This window comes from Scylla paramamosain, chromosome 9, assembly GCF_035594125.1.
Source record: "Scylla paramamosain isolate STU-SP2022 chromosome 9, ASM3559412v1, whole genome shotgun sequence".
Taxonomy (NCBI): Eukaryota; Metazoa; Arthropoda; class Malacostraca; order Decapoda; family Portunidae; genus Scylla; species Scylla paramamosain.
The window spans coordinates 23691720-23712838 of NC_087159.1; the positions used below are offsets into that span (position 1 = coordinate 23691720).

General features: G+C 38.5%; 1 protein-coding gene and 1 long non-coding RNA gene across 16 annotated transcripts in view; one reads left to right on the plus strand and one right to left on the minus strand.

Moving 5' to 3' along the window:
* The window catches only part of LOC135103725 (stress-activated protein kinase JNK-like), a 310917-nt gene that overhangs the window by 176410 nt on the left and 113388 nt on the right, over positions 1-21119 (minus strand). For 13 of the 14 annotated variants that reach the window (XM_064010369.1, XM_064010360.1, XM_064010371.1 and 10 more), the window contains one exon: positions 16703-16779. In XM_064010369.1, coding sequence (XP_063866439.1) covers positions 16703-16710 — 8 coding nt within the window. In that variant the 5' untranslated portion in view covers positions 16711-16779. Of the gene's footprint in view, positions 1-7968; positions 8090-16702; positions 16780-21119 lie in introns of all 14 variants that reach the window. The other variant, XM_064010361.1, reaches the window with a different exon arrangement.
* Positions 598-20644, plus strand: LOC135103727 (uncharacterized). 2 transcript variants are annotated; one of them, XR_010270189.1, is made up of 2 exons: positions 598-1227; positions 14229-20644. It is a non-coding gene; the product is annotated as an uncharacterized LOC135103727 (long non-coding RNA). The 2 variants fall into 2 exon arrangements; XR_010270188.1 differs by having other exon boundaries at positions 14334-20644.

The window sequence follows — 21119 nt, forward strand, 5'->3', positions numbered from 1 at the left end:
GCACAACACGCTTCCTCTTTTCTACAACTTTAGGCATGATGAAGGCGTCAGGCGATAAACAGTGCACACGCGGGACTGAGTCACTGAGTAAACACAGTGCAGTGGGTCGCGGGTGGTGCGAAGCAGTGCGCTCTGGTGGCGAGGGGACAAAGTATGCCTCGCGCGGGTATTTTAATAGATTTTATGAGTACACATTGATTTTTTATTGATTTTAAGGCTCGGGGAAAAATGTGCCAGATACTTGAAGCTGCCGGATACTCGAATGCCGGATGAGAGGGATTTTACTGTAATAATGTTAATGATAAAAAACAGTAATGGTATTAAGTGTAATAATAATCAGCAATTATATCACTATCAGCATCATAATTATCAAGTTCCATTCTTGTAATGAAATTATATATATATATATATATATATATATATATATATATATATATATATATATATATATATATATATATATATATATATATATATATATATATATATATATATATATATATATATATATATATATATATATATATATATATATATATATATATATATATATATATATATATATATATATATATATATATATATCCTTGCCTGAGATTGTAGATGACAAAGAAAAAAAAATATCCCCTTTCAACAGTTGCATGATGACTAATCACAAGTGGGTGTGGCCTATGATGGTGGTGTCCGGCAGTTGCCAGTTTGTCGCCAGACAAAACAATTCCATCAGCACAGCAACTGATGTGTATGGCAGTGTAAGGGTTAAATAGTGATCACTTTAAAATTAATTAAGGTAACTGGTTAAAAATTAGCAGACTTATTAAAAAGCACAGTCAAAAACGTTACTTTTGAGAAAACGGGGTGCAAAGATAAGAGAGTCTCCATGATGCTGTTCTACAACCTAACAGAAGTTTTGAGGCTAGTAAACAAGTTCACTCTAGAGATGTTTGTTCCTCATTTTTTTTTTTATTAATGGCCTGTTTATACTGTTGTTGTTCTTCTTGAGGCCCTTGTGAAGTATGGAGGTGTATGGCAGGCCGAGACAGTAATGAAGATTGCTGGTGATGTAACCACTGTTGTACTTCATCGTCGCCACAGCTACTATGAAGTTGAGCTTTCTTTTTTGTAGCTCTGAGGTGCTTCAGACAGTGTAGCCAAATGCGGCTGTGGAAGGACTCATTTGGGTATTGTGTGAGTCACTACAGACATCTTTTCATCATTTCATCTGATGTAAGCTGAGTATACACTCGAGTATACACCAGCAGGCCTAAGCCTGCTGGTGTTGGTGGTAATGCATTGCTTGTTTCTCAGTGATTTTCATCTTTCCAACGGCATGCTCTTGCCATGACAGAGGCCTCCTTCCTCTTCTTACATAAGATACTTGTTCTTGGCATGATGAGGCTAAGCGTAAGTGTTCAGAAGTAAGAATAATGAAAAGTGCACTACAGCCTCCTCTCGCTTGGAAGTCCTCAAGGACACTGGTATTGGCAAGGGTAGGCCTGGCCCTGAGGCAGTGAGGGGATGCTAGCTATTCTGATAAGATGCTGTGGTTTGCAAAATAGAAGAAAAAATAAATAATAATAATAATAATAATCATAATAATAATAATAATAATAATAATAATAATAATAATAATAATAATAATAATAAATAAATAAATAAATAAATAAAAAATTTTGGAAAAACATGAAAATGTACATGTTTTCTATGTCTCAGACCTTTAAATGCCATCGTGAAGCATATATCCCTTTAAATGCCCCCTATAGTCTTTGAAAATGGTGCAGAACACTAAAACTTCATTTCTGAAATATTGCTGCCAGAACAATGGTTGATTTTTTTTTTTTTAGCAAATATCTAATTTCACCATTTTTGACAGAAAACTGGTCAAAAAGGCTGATATACCCCCTTAATCTGCTCTCATGCCCATGTTCTTGAATTTTCTGAGTTTTCCACCATCTGGCTACAACTACAGAATCACTCTCTAACTTAATTTATCTTTGCTGTATACCTCTCACCTAACTCCCCTGACTATAAGAAATTCTTTGACTACTTCCTAAGTGGAGCACATTCTGACTCTCTTCCCTTTGGAGTAGATCTCCATTCTTGGAGACTTCAATGTTCACCACCAGCTTTGTCTTTCCTCTCCCTTCACTGACCATCCTGGTGAACTAGCCTTTAACTTTCCTATCCTCCACAACCTAGAGCAATTGCTGCAACACCCTGCTTGTATTCCTGACCATCTTAAAGTTACACCCAACATTCTTGACCTTTTCCTAACCTCTAATCCTGCTTATGTTGTTACCCTCTCTTCTCCATTGGGCTCCTCCAATCACAATCTCATATCTGTATCTTGTCATATCACTCCAATCCCTCCTCAGGATTCCCCGAAGTGAAGGTGCCTCTGGCATTTTGCCTCTGCTTGTTGGGGGAACCTGAGAAGGTATTTTGCTGATTTTCCTTGGAATGATTACTGCTTCCGTGTCAGAGACATGTCTTTGTGTGCCGAGCACATATCAAGAGGTGATAGTGTCAGGCATGGAAGTGTACATTTCTCACTCTTTTCTTGACCTAAACCTTCCAAACCTTGGTTTAACACAGCCTCTTCTAGTGCTAAACATGATAGAGAGGTGGCTCAAAAAAGGTACTTAAGCCTTCCATCACCAGAATCTCATGCCCTTTATATTTCAGCCTGGAACCATGCTAAGTCTGTTCTCCAACTAGCCAAAAACTCCCCTCATGATTTCTGGCACCTAGCCAAAAACATCTCCATTAACTTTGCTTCTTCTTTCCCCCTTTATTTCAACCAGATGGCACAACTGCTATCACATCTATCTCTAAAACTGAACTCTTCACTCAAACCTTTGCTAAAAGCTCTACCTTGGATGATTCAGGGCTTGTTCCTCCCTCTCCACCATCTGACTACTTCATGCTACCTATTAAAATTCTTGGCAATGATATTTTCCATGGCCTTGCTGGCCTAAACCCTCGGAAGGCTTATGGACCTGATGGGGCCCCTCCTATTGTTCTCCAAAACTGTGCCTTTGTTCTTGCACCTTGCCTAGTAGAACTCTTTCAACTCTGTCTATCAACATCTACCTCTCCTTGCTGGAAGTTTGCCTACATTCAGCCTGTTCCCGAAAAAAGATGACCATTCTAACCCCTCAATATAAAAAAAATAATTTCCTTCCTATCTAAAGTTTTTTAATCTATCCTCAACAGGAAGATTCTTAAACATATACCACTTCACAACCTTCTATCTGACCGCCAATATGGTTTCTCTCAAGGCCGCTCTACTGGTGATCTTCTGGCTTTCCTTACTGAGTCTTGGTCATTCTCTTTTAGAGATTTTGGTGAAACTTTTGCTGTTGCTTTGGACATATGAAAAGCTTTTGATAGTCTGGTAAAAAGCTTAGACTTCCAAACTACCCTCATACAGCTTCTATCCTTCTCTCTGTAACTTCATCTCAAGTTTCCTTTCTAACTATTCTATTGCTGCTGTGGTAGACGAACACAGTTCTTCTCCTAAATCTATTAACAGTAGTGTTCCTCAGGCATCTGTCCTGTCGTCCACTCTCTTCCTGATATTCATCAGTGATCTTCTAAACCAAACTTCTTGTCCTATCCACTCCTATGCTGATGATACCACCTTGCACTTTTTCACATCTTTTCATAGACCTCCAACTTTGGGAAATAAACAGTTCACGCAAGGAAGCCATAGAACGCCTGACTTCTGATCTCTCTAAAATTTCTGATTGGGGTAGAGCAAACTTAGTATTGTTCAATGCATCAAAAACTCAATTTCTCCATATATCAACTCAACACAACCTTCCAAACAACTATCCCCTCTTCAATGACACTCGACTGTCCCCCCTCTTCTACACTCAGCATCCTAGGTCTGTCTTTTACTTATAATCTAAACTAGAAACTCAACATCTCATCTCTAGCTAAAACAACTTCTATGAAGTTAGGCGTTCTGATATGTCTCCATCAGTTTTTCTCATCCTTCCAGCTGCTATGTACAGGGGCCTTATCCATCCAAGTAAGGAGTATGCTTCACATGTCTAGGAGGGGGGGGAGGAGGTTCCACTCATACCACTCTTCTAGACAGGGTGGCATTAAAAGCTTTTCATCTCATCAACTCCTTTCCTCTAACTGACTGCCTTCAGCCTCTTTCTCATCGCTGCAATGTTGCATCTCTTGCCATCTTCTACCACTATTTTCATGGTAACTGCTCTTCTGATCTTGCTAAATACATGCCTCCCCTCCTCCCATGGCCTCACTCCACAAAAATTTCTTCTTTCTCTCAACCCTTATTCTGTCCACCTCTCTAATGCAAGAGTTAACCAGTATTCTCAATCATTCATCCCTTTCTCTGGTAAACTCTGGAACTCCCTGCCTGCTTCTGTATTTTCACCTTCCTATGACTTGAATTCCTTTAAGAGTTTGGTTTTAAGACACTTATCCTTTAATTCTTCCACAGCTGGCTGCCCAGCAGCATGACATCATGCATGATTGACAGTGTGGTGTTACCAGTATTCAGTACTTGGTGTGTGGTTCTGGTGTTCAAATGTGGCTGTTCGCTCTGATGGCCACTAGATGGCACTGGCGCTTATTGATAAGATAAGGCGTGGGACGTTTGAGTTTGGTGGCTCTCTGGGGTCTCTCTCACTGCACTGTGGCCTGTAAATGGGGTGCAAAGGACATAGACATAGCACTGCTAGTTTTTGGCAAGTTGCTCACCGAGACACGCACAGAGTGTAATTGTGCAGTGTGCTACGGTTTATGTGGTGACATTTTTACTGTTGTGTCCCCAGCCACCACGCGATTGTGAGGTTGCCTGCGCCTCGTTACTCTGCAAAAATCCCTGTTCAGGGTGGTATGCATTATGATTTTACTTCCTTTTTACATTACCTGCCCCTTTTATACAATGTCTTATATGACATGGCCGTCACACAGCCATACGGTTGTCACACCGTTAATTGTCTCTTCCCCAGAGGACATTTTATTGCTCATTTGCTGTTTGCATGATGGAAGGCGGGGGACATCAACACTCCCATCATTCTCCCAGCGATTGCCAAGCCCATCCACCACGCAAGGTTGCTTGTTTATCTTCCGATAGTGAAGATGATGGTTCCGGTGGACAGGATGTTCAAACCATCAATATTTCCAGCCCTTCTCAGATGCTTAAACTGGATGATAATTTCTGTGGTACAGAAAATATTACCAGCTTTGGTGAAAGCTCTGACAAAGAAGGTGAGGAAGGAACCAGTACATTTAGGTGACAAGTGACACTAGTATTGTGGAAGATGTGGATTATGTAAACCAACCTTATGTGTCTCAGGATTTATCACATAATCTTGATGGTGGGGCTTCATACCCAGACACCTTCCAGTTCTCACAAGTTGCATCTGAAGTTAATGTTGGGGCATCTATTAGTTTGGCAGAGGAGTTTGTAGGGTTTCCTTTGGCCGAAAATCAACACGTGGTTGTTGGCCGTAGCCTAGGTGCAGCTTTTGATGCTGATGATGCTAATGGTACTCCTGTTACAGAGGTTTTAGCTAAGAACATCAGGGCTTATTTACATATGGTTTCTGATGATAAGAAAGCCAGGATGTTGGCAGAACAATGGTCTATTCCATCTAATATTAAAGAATTGAGGGTTCTGGAATCTGATTCCAATGCCCTCTCAACTCTCGACCATCAGAGTCAGAGGATGGAGAGCAAGTTAGCTCAGACAAACTCTCCATTAGGCAAAGCCCTCATTCCTCTCATCAGATTTGTAGACAAAGATGTAAATTCACACAACCTTACCATGATAGACTCCTATAAAGATATCAATGACAGTCTTTGCATGTTATTGCCAGTTTTCAATTATTTAAATTTAATGAGAAGAGATCTCATCACTGATAAAATTAAAGCCAAGACTCTCCAAAAAACTATCAAGAATAAGAATATGACAGGTGATAAACTATTTGAAACTAACATTATTGATATGGTTAAACAGTTTAAGGCAAATCAAAAACATATCAATCCTAAATGGTTTAAGATGAAGAGATATAATTTTACTTTTCGAAAAGGGGGTTGAGGTTCCAGAACCAATAACTACCGAGGTAATCATTAAGGTAGAGGAGGCAGAGGAAAGGGGCACTATGGCACCAAATAAGTTACCCAATGAGATTAGTTAATTTCCATTCCTCAGCCATAAGTGATTTAACCTTGGTTAACACCCCTATGAATTTTCAGGGGGGAAAAGTTCAACATTATCTTCAAATTTGGGAGGAATTCTCCAGTGATCCTTGGGTAACTAACACTGTTCAGTACTTGTTTTCTTTTCATGATTTTCCATCACAACACCATATCCCCCTCCATAGCATTTCTCTCAGTAGGACAAACAGGCTACTGATGCAGCCATGAATATATTTGTTCAGCAGCATATTGTTGAGAGAGCTACTTTTGTTTCATCAGGGTTTTGTTCCAATATCTTTCCTAGGTTAAAGAAGGATGGCAGTGTCCGGATTATGCTTAATTTGAAATATTTGAATGAGTATGTAGAATATTATCATTTTAAGATGGAAACACTTAGCGATGCTTTACCATTGGTTACACATAATTGCTTCTTTGCATCTATTGACTTGAAACATGCTTATTTTTCTGTTCCTGTTTGCAGGGAGGATCAATCATGGCTAAAATTTACATGGAATGGTTTATTACGGCAGTTTACTTGTTTGCCTCAGGGTTTTTCCTCATCCCCTCGACTTTTCCCTAAATTGCTGAAGGTCCCTTTTTCACATTTTTGGGCTTTAGGCACCTTAACATCTATTTACACTGATGATTGCCTTGTGATAGCGGACTCCAAAAGATAAATTAATTGATAATGTCAAATATATTGCATCAACATTAGATCAATTAAGTTTCACAATTAATTTGGAGAAATCAGAATTTCAGCCCATTCATGAAATTAAATTCTTGGGTTTTGTGTTGAACTCTAAAGACATGACCATTAAACTCACATGAGATAAGGCAGATACGATCAGGAAGCTGGGTTTACAATTACTATGTGCGGATGACATCAGAATTAGAGATTTTGCTGTTTTTATTGGCAAAGTCGTTGCTGCAGGAGACTGTAAACTGGGCTCCTTTAAAATATAAATATTTGGAAGTATTAAGGAATGAAGCTCTTAAGCAAAGCTGTGGTGATTATGATGCCGTATTGTATTTGGATAAGAGGGCAAAATGTCTCATAAACTGGTGGACAACTAATATTCATTCTTGTATCAGATCGCTACATACACCTGACCCAAACTTAGTTATCACAACAAATGCCTCAATGTCTGGCTGAGGGCTTATGCTGCTAACAACATTACTGGTGGCCACTAGGTTGACTATGAGAAAGATCATATAAATATTTTGGAATTAAAGGCTGTTCTTTTTGGTCTGAAGACTCTCTTCCAAGATGTCACACATAAACACATTAGCATAAAATCAGATAATACTACAGTTGTTGCAAGCATTAACAATTGTGGAAGCATTAAGCAACACTTGTTGGATGTGAGTGAAGAAATTTTTGAGTAGGCTCATGAGAGAAACATAGAACTGTCAGCTGAGTATAGCCTTGGTTTTCTGAATATTACTACTGATTTAGCATCCCGTAAGAGAGATTTCAACAGAGGATGGAGACTTATGCCTACAATTTTCAATGACATTTGCAAAATTTATGGAGAACCAACTATTGATCTTTTTGCTACTCGCATTAATACTTAATTACCACTTTTCTATTCTTGGAAACCTGATCCTGAGGCATTAGGCACTGATGCTTTTTCAATCAACTGGAATAATAATTCTTTTCTATATGCTTTTCCTCTCTTTAGGGTCATAAAAGACATCATTCGAAAACTAAGGGAAGAAAAGGCATCAATTTTAGCCATACTACCACTATGGAGAACTCAACCATGGTTTGTAGAGGCCCTTCACCTTCTGCGGGATGCACCTCGACTTCTTCCTCGCAAGTGCCTGTATCTGCCTCAGGATCCACAATGGGCCCATCCAATCAGGAATCTGTAGTTGGCAGTATGGCCTCTGTCAGGGAATTTTTCTGCAGGTCAGGAATTTCAGAAAGGGTTAGAGACTTTCTACTCAAAGCCTGGAGCCTGGATGTGGAGGCACATCAAAGTATGGAACGAGTTTTGTTTCTGAGAAAAAGTTGATCCATTTTCTCCCACTGTAAACAAACTGTTGGACCACTTATTCACATTACTCAATGAAGGAAAGGTGGATGGTTCTGGGTACAGTTACAGTAGTCTCAATGCCGCCAGGTCAGTTATTTCTACGGTGGCAAAAATCAACGGAACCCCTGCTGGTCAGAACGAGTTTGTATGCTTATTTATGAAGTCAGGAGCAAAACAGCGCTCCAAACTGCCTAGAAGTAACTTTACATGGGATCCTGATGTCTTTTTAAATACATTTGATGTTGAGGAAACAATAATCAATTATCACTTTCAAATTTTGCCAAAAAAAGTGGCAAATTTGCTTCTCATTTCATCAGGCCAACGTTTTCAAACCATAGATTGCTTGGACATCAGGAACATGTCACTTGATAAAAAAAGAGGTCATCTTTAAAATTGGAGATCCACTTAAAACATCTAATGTCAGGCATCATGTACAGAACAAAGGTTTCAAGGCATTCCCACTGAATAAAAATTTATGTATTGTTGATGCTATTAGAACATATTTACAATTAACGAGCAAACTGAGAATAAGATCAGATCAGCATAAACTGTTGTTAACAATCAGGAAACCTAGCATCCAAGACCACAATTACTAGATGGGTCAAAGATATAATGAGAGAATCTGGGATCAGTGAGGATTTAAGATCTGCATCCACTTCTAAGGCATTGAAAACAGGCATGGCCTGGAGAAGTATAAAAAGGCAATTGGATGAAGGCATGAATCTACTTTTATCAAACATTATAACAAGACCATTTTCCCTGTGGGCACATTTGGAGAAACCATTTTAAGTTCATATGCAAGGAACAGTTAATGGGCTGCTTCAAGTGTCAAGTTCCTTTCTAACACACCTACAGGTTTATGTATATGTATGATCTTGTATGTGTGTGTGTGTGTGTGTGTGTGTGTGTGTGTGTGTGTGTGTGTGTGTGTGTGTGTGTGTATATATATATATATATATATATATATATATATATATATATATATATATATATATATATATATATATATATATATATATATATATATACTTGTCCTTTTTTCAAAAAGTTTGTTGTTTGGTTGGGGATGATGCTATGAATAGTCATGCATGACATCATGCTGCTGGGCAGCCAGCTGTGGATGAATTATGAGATCATCGTAACTTACCTTGGTAAGTGAGCAATGATCAGAGTTCTTCCTAAGCTGTGCTGCCCAGCTTTGCATGGTCATGCATGCCCGTCCATCCCATTTAATTAATGTCCCTTGGTTGATGGGACCAGACTGTATATATATCATGTTGGTATGTCTAAGGTTACATTTTTGTATGGGTACAACATGTTGCTCTGCTGGTTGGATTACTCCACATGTCTGAGAAGGATATTCTTTGGTTGTTCTTGATTCATCTATATGGTCTAATTCAATGTTATATTTTGAATGGTTGTTTTACTGCTGATATCTGCAAATCAATTGCTCATCCCCAACCTCGGAGTCCCCATCTGGGTAGGGGACCATAAATGTCCCCAGTTCGGACTGCCTTTCTGTCGATGACCCTAAGTGTCTTGATACCCCCCTCAACTTTTTCTTCATTAACTTCTGCAACATTTGCAGTCTAAGATCTAATTTTCAATCTGTAGAACACCACCTCCCCTCTTCTAAATCTCCTCATCTTTTCCTCACTGAAACTCAGGTGTCTGAGGCAACTGAGAGTAGTCCCTTTTCTTTTCCCTCCTACTTTCTCTATCCTCATTTTCAATCCAAAGCTGGATGTTGCATTTATGTGTGCAGTGACTTAACCTGCTCTCGTGCCCACGCTCCGCCATCCGGCTACGACTACAGTCACTCTCAAACTAAATTTATCTGTGCTGTATACCTCTCACCTAACTCCTCTGACTATAAGAAATTCTTTGACTACTTAACTTCCAAAGTGGAGCACATTCTGACCCTCTTCCCTTTTGCAGAGATCTGCATTCTTGGAGACTTCAATGTTCACCACCAGCTTTGGTTTTCCTCTCCCTTCACTGACCATCCTGGTGAACTAGCCTTCAGCTTTGCTATCCTCCATGACCTAGAGCAATTGGTGCAACACCCTACTCGTATTCCTGACCGTCTTGGAGATACACCCAACATTCTTGACCTTTTCCTGACCTCTAATCCTTCTGCTTAAGCTGTAACCCTTTCTTCTCCGTTGGGCTCCTCCGATCACAATGTCATATCTGTATCTTGTCCTATTGCTCCCATCCCTCCTCAGGATCCTCTAAGCAAAGGTGCCTCTGGCATTTTGCCTCTGCTAGTTGGGGGACATGAGGAGGTATTTTGCCGATTTTCCTTGGAATGACTACTGCTTCCATGTCAGAGACCTGTCTTTGTGTGCTGAGCGCATAACAGAGGTGATAGTGTCTGGCATGGAGGCGTACCTTCCTCACTCTTTTTCTCGACGTAAACCTTCCAAACCTTGGTTTTACACAGCTTGTTCTCATGCTATACATGATAGAGAGGTGGCCCACAAAAGATACTTAAGCCTTCCATCACCAGAATCTCATGCACTTATATATATATATATAAATATATATATATATATATATATATATATATATATATATATATATATATATATATATATATATATATACCCGGAACCATGCCAAGTCTGTTCTCCAACTAGCTGAAAATTCCTTCATTAACAGAAAGTGTCAAAACCTTTCAAGATCTAACTCCCCTCGTGACTTCTGGCATCTAGCCAAAAATATCTCCAATAACTTTGCTTCTTCTTCACCTCCTTTATTTCAACCAGATGGCACCACTGCTATCACATCTATTTCTAAAGCTGAACTCTTCGCTCAAACCTTTGCTAAAAACTCTACCTTGGATGATTCTGGGCTTGTTCCTCCTTCTCCTCCACCCTCTGACTACTTCATGCTACCTATTAAAATTCATCACAATGATGTTTTCCATGCCCTTGCTGGCCTAAACCCTCAGAAGGCTTATGGACCTGATGGGGTCCCTCCTATTGTTCTCCGAAACTGTGCCTCTGTGCTTGCACCTTGCCTAGTCAAACTCTTTCAGCTCTGTCTGTTAACATCTACCTTTCCTTCTTGCTGGAAGTTTGCCTACATTCAGCCTGTTCCTAAAAAGGGTGACCAATCTAATCCCTCAAACTACCGTCCTATTGCTTTAATTTCCTGCCTATCTAAAAATTTATGAATCTATCCTCAACAGGAAGATTCTTAAACATCTATCACTTCACAACATTCTATCTGATCACCAATATGGATTCCGTCAAGGCTGCTCTACTGGTGATCTTCTGGCTTTCCTTACTGAGTCTTGGTCATCCTCTTTTAGAGATTTTGGTGAAACTTTTGCTGTTGCCTTGGACATATGAAAAGCTTTTGATAGAGTCTGGCACAAAGCTTTGATTTCCAAACTGCCCTCCTACAACTTCTATCCTTCTCTCTGTAACTTCATCTCAAGTTTTCTTTCTGACCGTTCTATTGCTGCTGTGGTAGACGGTCACTGTTCTTCTCCTAAATCTATTAACAGTGGTGTTCCTCAGGGTTCTGTCCTGTCACCCACTCTCTTCTTATTATTCATTAATTATCTTCTAAACCAAACTTCTTGTCCTATCCACTCCTACGCTGATGATACCACCCTGCACTTTTCCACGTCTTTTCATAGACGTCCAACCCTTCAGGAGGTAAACATTTCACACAGGGAAGTCACAGAACGCTTGACTTCTGATCTTTCTAGAATTTCTGATTGGGGCAGAACAAACTTGGTATTGTTCAATGCTGCAAGAACTCAATTCCTCCATCTATCAACTCGACACAATCTTCCAGATAACTATCCCCTCTTCTTCAATGACAGTCAACTGTCCCCCTCTTCTACACTGAACATCCTCAGTCTGTCCTTTACTTATAATCTGAACTGGAAACTTCACATCTCATCTCTAGCTAAAACAATTTCTATGAAGTTAGGTGTTCTGAGACGTCTCCGCCAGTTTTTCTCACCCCCAGCTGCTAACTCTGTACAAAGGCCTTATCCATCTATGTATGGAGTATGTTTCACATGTCTGGGGGGGTTCCACTCATACTGCTCTTCTAGACAGAGTGGAATAAAAAGCTTTTTGTCTCATCAACTCCTCTTCTCTAACTGACTGTCTTCAGCCTCTCCCTCACCGCCGCAATGTTGCATCTCTAGCTGTTTTCTAACTGCTATTTTCATGCTAACTGCTCTTCTGATCTTGCTAACTGCATGCCTCCCCTCCTCCCACGGCCTTGCTGCACCTCTATTCTGTCCACCTCTCTAACGCAATAGTTAACCAGTATTCCCAATCATTCATCCCTTTCTCTGGTAAATTCTGGAACTCTCTGCCTGCTTCTGTATTTCCACCTTCCTATGACTTGAATTCCTTCAATAGGGAGGTTTCAAGACACTTATCCATCAGTTTTTGACTACTGCTTTGAACCTTTTATGGGACTGGGATTTCAGTGGGCATTTCTTTTTTATTGGATTTTTGTTGCCATTGGCTAGTGTTCCTCCTACATAAAAATAAAAAATAAAAAAAAATAAAAAAAACACCTCGCCAGTCATGCATGACCACGCAAAGCTGGGCAGCACAGCTTAGGAAGAACTCTGATCATTGTACACTTACCAAGGTAAGTTACGAAGATCTCATAATTTTTGACTACTGCTTTGGGCACTATTCAGGGATTGGCATCTCAGTGAGCCCCCACCTTTTTTTTATTTTTTTTTTATTTTAGTTATTCTTGGGTGGTGTCCCTCCTACATATAAAAAAGGCCATCTTAGGTGAATCCTCATAAAATAGGGAAACAAATGTCAGATTTATTTATGTGATAACACAAAAATAATTTTCCACAGTGAAAGCAAATATGTGCTCCATGGTAGGAGGTAACAGAAGATGAAACAGCTGAGATGTGAATATGGCCAAGGGTCTGCAGGAACAGGGAAGAGTGGTGGATGTGTGTGAAACAAAACTAGAAAATGAGAGAAATATTATTGTAAGAAAAACTATAGCAACTATAGTGGTGACCAAGGAATCTGAATGCCCTACTCTTCAAACAAATTGGAATCCAAACCACCTTTTTGAGAAAATTTTGCTCTAAAATGCCCTATTGTTCAAATAAATTGGAATCTGAGCTGCCATTTTGAGAAAATTTTTCCCTAAAACCCAACACACTCTCAGAAATTGAACACCAACTTAGTGTATTTCCTGGTGTTGAAAACACTTCTTCCTTAAGGACATACCCCAATTTAGACATTTCAAAAAAAATAACAAACATAAAAAAAAAGAAGAGAATAAGGCAGGAATAATAAACAGAATAGAAACAAACAATCTTAAATAATATATAAAGAATATCACACATTATAAAGAAGATAACCACAGGGCAACCAAAACCCAGCCAATTCCTTTGTATTTTTGGAACTGTTAGAGAGATAATCAAAATGGCTGCCAGCAGTGAGTGAATGATCATGATAACTCTTGTTATTGTTAAGATGTACTCATAAAACTTTTTAACATACTGCAGTTTTCTTTCTTTTGTTATTTAGTAGTTTCCTTATTAACATCCTAGTTTTCCTTCTTTTGTCACTTAATAATGTTTCCTTACAGTTGGGATGTTTTAGGCAATACTGATACCACTTGTCTGTTGCCTTGTTCCCTCATCTTTCATATTCTGCTCATACAGGAAAGACATTTTGAGACTGTGTATGTTTCTTTCTGTAGGTATTTTTCTTTATTCACAACCTGATCAAAGTATAATTTAAATGCTTTGCTGAGAGACCATATACAGTTTATCAGTTGTGTATGTAAACAATGGATTGGTGTGCCTTTTTACTGAATGTTACTGCACTGTATCAGTCTAATCATTAACCCTTTTATATTTCAAGAACTTTTATGTATGTTACCTTTAGTTATATACATAAAAGAATTTTGAGTGATTTTTTTTTGTACTTTTTATTTATTTATTTTTTTATTCATCTATTTGTTTATTCTTTTTTTTTTTTTAAGGAACCTGTCTCAGCCAATCAGAACCAAAGTAATTTTCTGCCATTACTTTAATGTGAATCATGTCTAATGTGGGCCATTAGTGAAAACTCCCCCTTGCATTGGCAGTGACCTAACTGTGTGGCAGTGACCTAACTGTGTATGTCAATGAATGCAGATGGAGATGACGACACAACCAAGAAAGAAGAGAATTAATCCAACAGAGAGAGATCCAAGAAGTGAAAATCAGAAGATTGCACTGGGCTGGAGACTTCTAGAATGGAAGATGACAGACAACCTAAATTAGCATTTGAACAAGAGAGAAAAATGCAGACCTATGGGTTGCTGAAAATACAGATGAAATGGTAATGTGATAAAGGATCTACAAAACATCTTGAAGAATGAAGCACAGTGGCTATCACATGTGACCTAGCCTGAGAACCACTGGAGTAATATTAAGCATGGAATGAGTATTAAAATGTACTGTCTCTTCTAGTAGTTAGAAGGCTCCTAAACATGGTAGTGTATTCATATTTTTCATAAAATGCAAAATATATAAGCAATGCATGGAACTGCTAATAAAAACATATTTGCAATATCCCTCAAGTGACCAGTGTGGCTAGAGTCCACTGACAAAGTGTGTACAAGGAATGTGTGATGTTTTTAAAAGTTCTGTGCCTTGCCTGTATAACATTTTATAAAAATTTTTTTTATACAATATTGTGTTCAGAAGACATCTATAAAAAGAAACAATTTTAGGGTTCATTCCTAAACTACCGAGATTAAAAAAAAAGTTTGTAAAATGTATTAAAGACATTAAAGAGCAGTTCTTTGACTTTGACTCATTATTTCTTCATTTTTTGGTTTTACTGTCTTCACTAATAGATCTGAATTCTACAACCAACACTGCACTTCATGGTATTAACCAAAATGGCCTATCTAGTATATGAGTTCAACTATGGCAGGTAATAAAGAAGCACGTCTTTTATGTCACTCACCCAGCAAACTTGCACAAGAAATGTTAACTGTTAACTTTTCTTGAAAAAGCCTGTTGGCTTACAGTGTTGCCATCATGCAATTGCTGCTAGTGTAGATATCCCTATCAATTGTAATATTTAAAAAAATTCTTGCCTCTACTCATTCTTGCTTTCACTAGCCTTCTCACTCTTCACTAGCCTTCTCAACCACATAGGGAAAGTGCCATAGAGCTAGCCTTGGAAGTGGTTAGTAAACAAAAAAAAAAATGATGACAGCTGTTTTGAACTACAGTCTGAACAGTGAAGAAATCAAGCAAGTATGTGGTTAACTGAGAATAATTTCAGTGTTTTGGACTGGCCTTGGAACTCCCTATACCTAAATCCAATTGAAAATTGTTCAAAAAAGTTACAGGACATGGTTGCCAACACTCAGCCTGGTAATACACAACAGTGACAAGACATTTTGGGTGATACCTGAAAAGCAGTCCAACCCATGGACATTGCAGGTCCCCTCTCCCACAAGGGATGTTGCTGGTATTTGAGTTGCCATTTTTTATTTTTTTATTTTGAGTGAAAGATATAAATGTTTTAGGTATATGCAGTATTGCATGAGAAGGAAGTGAGAACGGGTTATGACTACCCTCTTGTGTTTTGAGACACAAAGGAAAATGCTAAAGGTCATGGCTGGGTCAGAGCCTTCCACCTCTTGAAACTTATGTGCTTTACATTTCTACCTGAAATCACGCTTCAGCAGCCACTTATGGCAGTGAGTATATATTTTCAGCATTACTCGGAAGAAAGGTAAAAAATTACCAAGTAACAATGATGAGGATGACAAAAACTGAGTATCACAATCCCAGTGACAGTGACTTAAAAAGATATTCATTCACACTTTGGAACTCTGTTAGAGTGCTTTTCTCAACACCTGTCATAAGAATAATAATAATAACAATATGTACCACTAAGGATAAAATTAATAAAGACAAGGTTTGTCATAATAGTGGAATAGACTGGTGAATAATGATATGGTTATGCTATCTGCTAGTTTTTAGAGGGGTGTGACAAAGATTTGTGTACCACAATATGTGTGGTAGATCAGCACTCTTCGGCTCAATCTGAGGCATGTGCTATCATTGGTTAATCACACCTATTTCTTATAACTAGAGTGTCAGTGAATGGCTGAGATGCACATCATTGGGAAGTACATCGTAACTGGCTGATAAGAATAAAAAGGGCCACCATTAGCTTATGTCGCAGAAATGAGCAAAAACAGACTTTGTAATTTTTGTAGGTTATTGGATTTTACTCATATTGACTTAGTTATGATTTAAGCTCTACAACCAGGTGACCCTGTCAACAATAAGCCTTGACCCAGAAAGCATGACAATAACCCTTCCAATGATGTTTATGATGTTATTTAAATTCTGACAGGACAGCATACATTGTACTGACTCAAATCTTAAATACTAAAAGGATAAGAAAAGAATTAAGTTAACACATGAAAAACACAAACATACATACCCTGCCATATTTGCTATTTTCTTGTCTTTGTTGATGCTGTTATTCTGCTTTCAATGAGTGGTCTTGCAGCTTTGATTCTGTGAGAAATAAAATAAGGTGTTATTCTCTCTATACAGGGAAAATAATTTTCTTACTAAAACTCCACACTACCAGAATTTACAATACTAATTTGCTTATACACAAATGGTTGAAATTATAAATCTATGAATTTCCTTATGATGACAAAGTAATTTAATGGTCCATGACATGAATTAATTTAAGAATTCATTCATGGCAGTGAGCATCAAATTACACAATCATGTTTTCCCTCACTTATAAATGTTTGTGATTCTTTTTAATTTTTAGTAGTTTATTTTCTAGTTTTTACTTGACTGTGCACTTCATGTAATTCTCATACATATCTGTTTTTAGTATAACTTTCAACTTTGAATTTAACTGCTCTGGAACCAAAAAGTTTCAATTTGTGTATACAAATTGACTGAATAAAATTTAGTATATATTATCATTAAGTAGGTACCAAACTGATTTCAGTATAATAATAATGCTGTGTCACTGAAGGTGAAAATCTGATCTACCTGAAAAGTATCTTATATTAGCCCGTGTAAAAAAAAAAAAAAAAGTAAATAAATAAATAAAAAAAAAAAAGTGGCCAATTCTTTGGATTCTAATGAAGTTCAGTGTGTGCCCCTTGTGAGTCCACAAACTCATACTTTTAAGTAAGGAGTCTTGTAAACCTAAGGAATTCAGTGCTTGGTCTAGAAATCCTGGATCTTGTAAAAAGAAAAGATCAAGGTGTTGTCACAATGAAGCTGCTACAGTAAAATCCCTCTCATCCGGCATTCGAGTATCCGGCAGCTTCAAGTATCCGGCACATTTTTCCCCGAGCCTTAAAATCAATAAAAAATCAATGTGTACTCATAAAATCGATTAAAATTCCCACGCGAGACATACTTTGTCCCTTCGCCACCAGAGCGCACTGCTTCGTGCCACCTGCGGCCCACTGCACTGTGTTTACTCAGTGACTCAGTCCTGCGTGTGCACTGTTTATCGCCTGACGCCTTCATCATGCCTAAAGTTGTAGAAAAGAGGAAGCGTGTTGTGCTTACACTTAAGCAGCTGATCAGATCAGCTGCTGATTAAGATCAGCTGATCTTTGTTATGGTAAGATGCGTGAGTGTAGGGTGGTGATTGTGGACATAATTTCACTTCTATTCAAGTATCCAGCAATATTCAAGTATTCGGCATGTTGGTGGTCCCGTTGATGCCGGATAAGAGGGATTTTACTGCATATGTTTCACTATTGCATGTCCAGTTCTTTCCACCTAAACCAAGATTTCTTGGTCAAGAACCAAATTCCTCAGGTTCACAAGACTCCATACTCTCCAGATATATTTGTTCCCAATGCTAAATATACTATATCCCGGATTGAGAGGGTTGAAATTACCATAATCCTCCCTGAAATCTCTTATCCACACCCCACTCTCTCTTAGTAGTTTGAAATGGGTGCACTGGGAAGTATGCGCAATGTAATCTGAGGGATGCTGTAATTTGCTAAAGTGAGAGTATTTCACAATCACCATGTCAAAACCAGGCAAGGAAGGATATTAGCTAGCTGTAGGAGATAAAAGGAGATAACAGCATAGATCCCAGGTTATTAGGTGATGCTGATAAGAATGTAGGCCAATCACAATCAGCCAGACTCATGTGGAACAATACTGACACCCAACCTGAGGACCACATGGGCATGACTCGTTTTTTTTACTGGCTTGACACGTGTTCTTCTACTCAGATGAGTGCCCAGACCAGCTACATTCCTACCTACTTCAGTCTTCCTGGGTAAAACACATTCTATAATAAATATATTATGTTCTCTCAGAATTTTCTGTACAATAGGACAATACACTACTCCATGCCCCCTAATTCAAGGGTCAAGAAGATATTGTACACAACATGACAGTATACCTGGTAGCCATTCTGGAACAGGATTTCCAAAAAATGTTTCCAACAATGAAAGAATTGAAGGGCTGAATGTGTGAAGTCGCACGGGAAACAATGAAGAAAATTTGAGTTACATACCCAAAAAAGTACATTTTTTGTCCCTTGGTCTAAGGTCAGATATTTTGGAAGAGATCTCATATTGTGATACTAAATTATGTAGCACAGAAATATAAAAAGATTTGTGGTTGTAAATGTAGTGCAGTTTTAATTCATCTGGTGCTGTGACACCAATGTATATGATTTATAATGTGATTTTCTTACTTTGAAAAGCATGTAACATTTATTGTTTAAAATTTAATATTGTGCTATTGCTTTGTTCCATATTTCAGTTGTTTCTGTAATCAAGCATCAACACTTGTTCATAACACTATACTGAATCAGTTTAGTTAACTGTATGTGACAGTCCATCAACCTGAGTCTCCCCCCTGTGGGTGGTGCAAGCTGAACAACCAAGTTGCATTATTTGCATCCAATATATCAAAATATATCTCCTTTGCTTGTGCTCCTTTGTCCCATTCCATCACTCACACATGTGTACTTACCCCAAAACTCTAGTATGTTTGGTGTGACCATGACTGACGAGATGGATGATGATGATGATGATACAATAGAATGAGGACAACATATTCCCTTAAACCACCTTCAATCATAGAGCTGTCAGCAGAAGGATTCCTAATTTCATCTACAATGCACTTCCATCCAAAATTGCATGTATAGCATCTCTCAGTGGAGACTCTCAATGCAAGATCTTTCAAGACTTTGAAGCTTGAAGTGATCAAACTGTTTGAATGAAGTAAGTCAAAGCTGGTTGAGCAACTATATGCTCACACTCTATCAAAAGCTTTTGATATGTCCTACAGCAAAAGTTTTGCCAAAATCTCTAAAAGAGGATAACCAAGACTCAGTAAGGAAAGTAGCAGTAGAGTGGTCTTGATGGAACCCATACTGGCAATCAGATAAAGGGTTTTGAAGTGGTAGATGTTTAAGAATCTTCCTGTTGAGGATTGATTAAAAAACTTTAGATAGGCAGTGTAGCCGCCGTGTATGTACAACTTACACGACGGCTAGAGATACGCAAATACGTACATTGTAATGTGACATTTTATGTTTTATTTTGTTACTGTTATATTATTTGTAGCAACTGGTTATTATACATGAGCAGTGTATGGCGCGCCTGCATGCCGGCACAACAGAGTGAGAGGGCAACATAGGGCCGAGGGGACACGTTGAACTTGCCCTCTCAGCTATTTCGGCGCTGTTGTTGTGACGCGAGTGTTGATAACGTACCACAGCATAATGAACATCATACGCCGTAGGGGCCCAGCAGCGTCTCCAAAGCCACTTCACAACAGTCACGCCTACATGTCAGACATGTCTCGGGAGGTGCGGAGAGTAAATCCCAGTAAATCCCCGAGTTCTCATCCCAGTAAATCCCCAAGTGTAATCCCTTGCATACAACCACGAGGACACCTGTTCCCCGCACTGTGTATGTATTCATCATAGTATTAGATAATAGATACTTATGTAACCATGAAGATTTAATGATGTGTGTCAACATAATTAATGTGACTATGTACATGTATAGTAATTAGATACTTACATAATTGTGAGTTATGTAATTGTGAAAATTTAGCTATGTGTGTTAGTATAAGTACACTTAACGTAACATAATGATGTACATCAGATCACGCAGACAAGAGGACAACTTGCTGTGTTTGTGCTGGCGGTGTTTATCTGTAGAACTGACTGAACCCGCTAAAGTGTAGGTAACTCTGTATTGACTCGCATATGTTACGGAATTGACAAAGTGAAGCATCACGACATTGATGTACTGCAATACTTGTTTTACCTATTGATATACTTTTTGCTGTTATTCTCCGTATTAGTGATAATATGTTAATTCACAGGTTTGACCACTTCTAAATACAAAGAGTGCGTACTGCACAGCTCGTTTCAGTCACCTCCAGTACAATACATTAATAAGCATCGGATGGCGCTTACAGGCAGGAAATTGAAGCAATAGGATGGTAGTTTGAAGGATTAGAATGGTCACTCTTTTTAGGAACAGGCTGAATGTAGGCAAACTTCCAGCAAGAAGGAAATGTAGATGTTGACAGACAGAGTTGAAAGAGTTTTGACTAAGCAGGGTGCAAGCACGGAGGTGCAGTTTTGGAAAACAATAGGAGGGATCCCCTCAGGTCCATAAGCCTTTTGAGGGTTTAGGCCAGTGAGGGCATGGAAAACATCATTGTGAAAAAATTTTAATAGGTAACATGAAGTTGTCAGAGGGTGGAGGAAAGGGAAGAACAAGCCCTGAACCATCCAAAAGGTTTGAGCAAAGAGTTCAGCTTTACAGACAGATGTGATAGCAGTGGTGCCATCTGGTTGAAATAAAGGAGAGAAAGAAGAAGAAATAAAG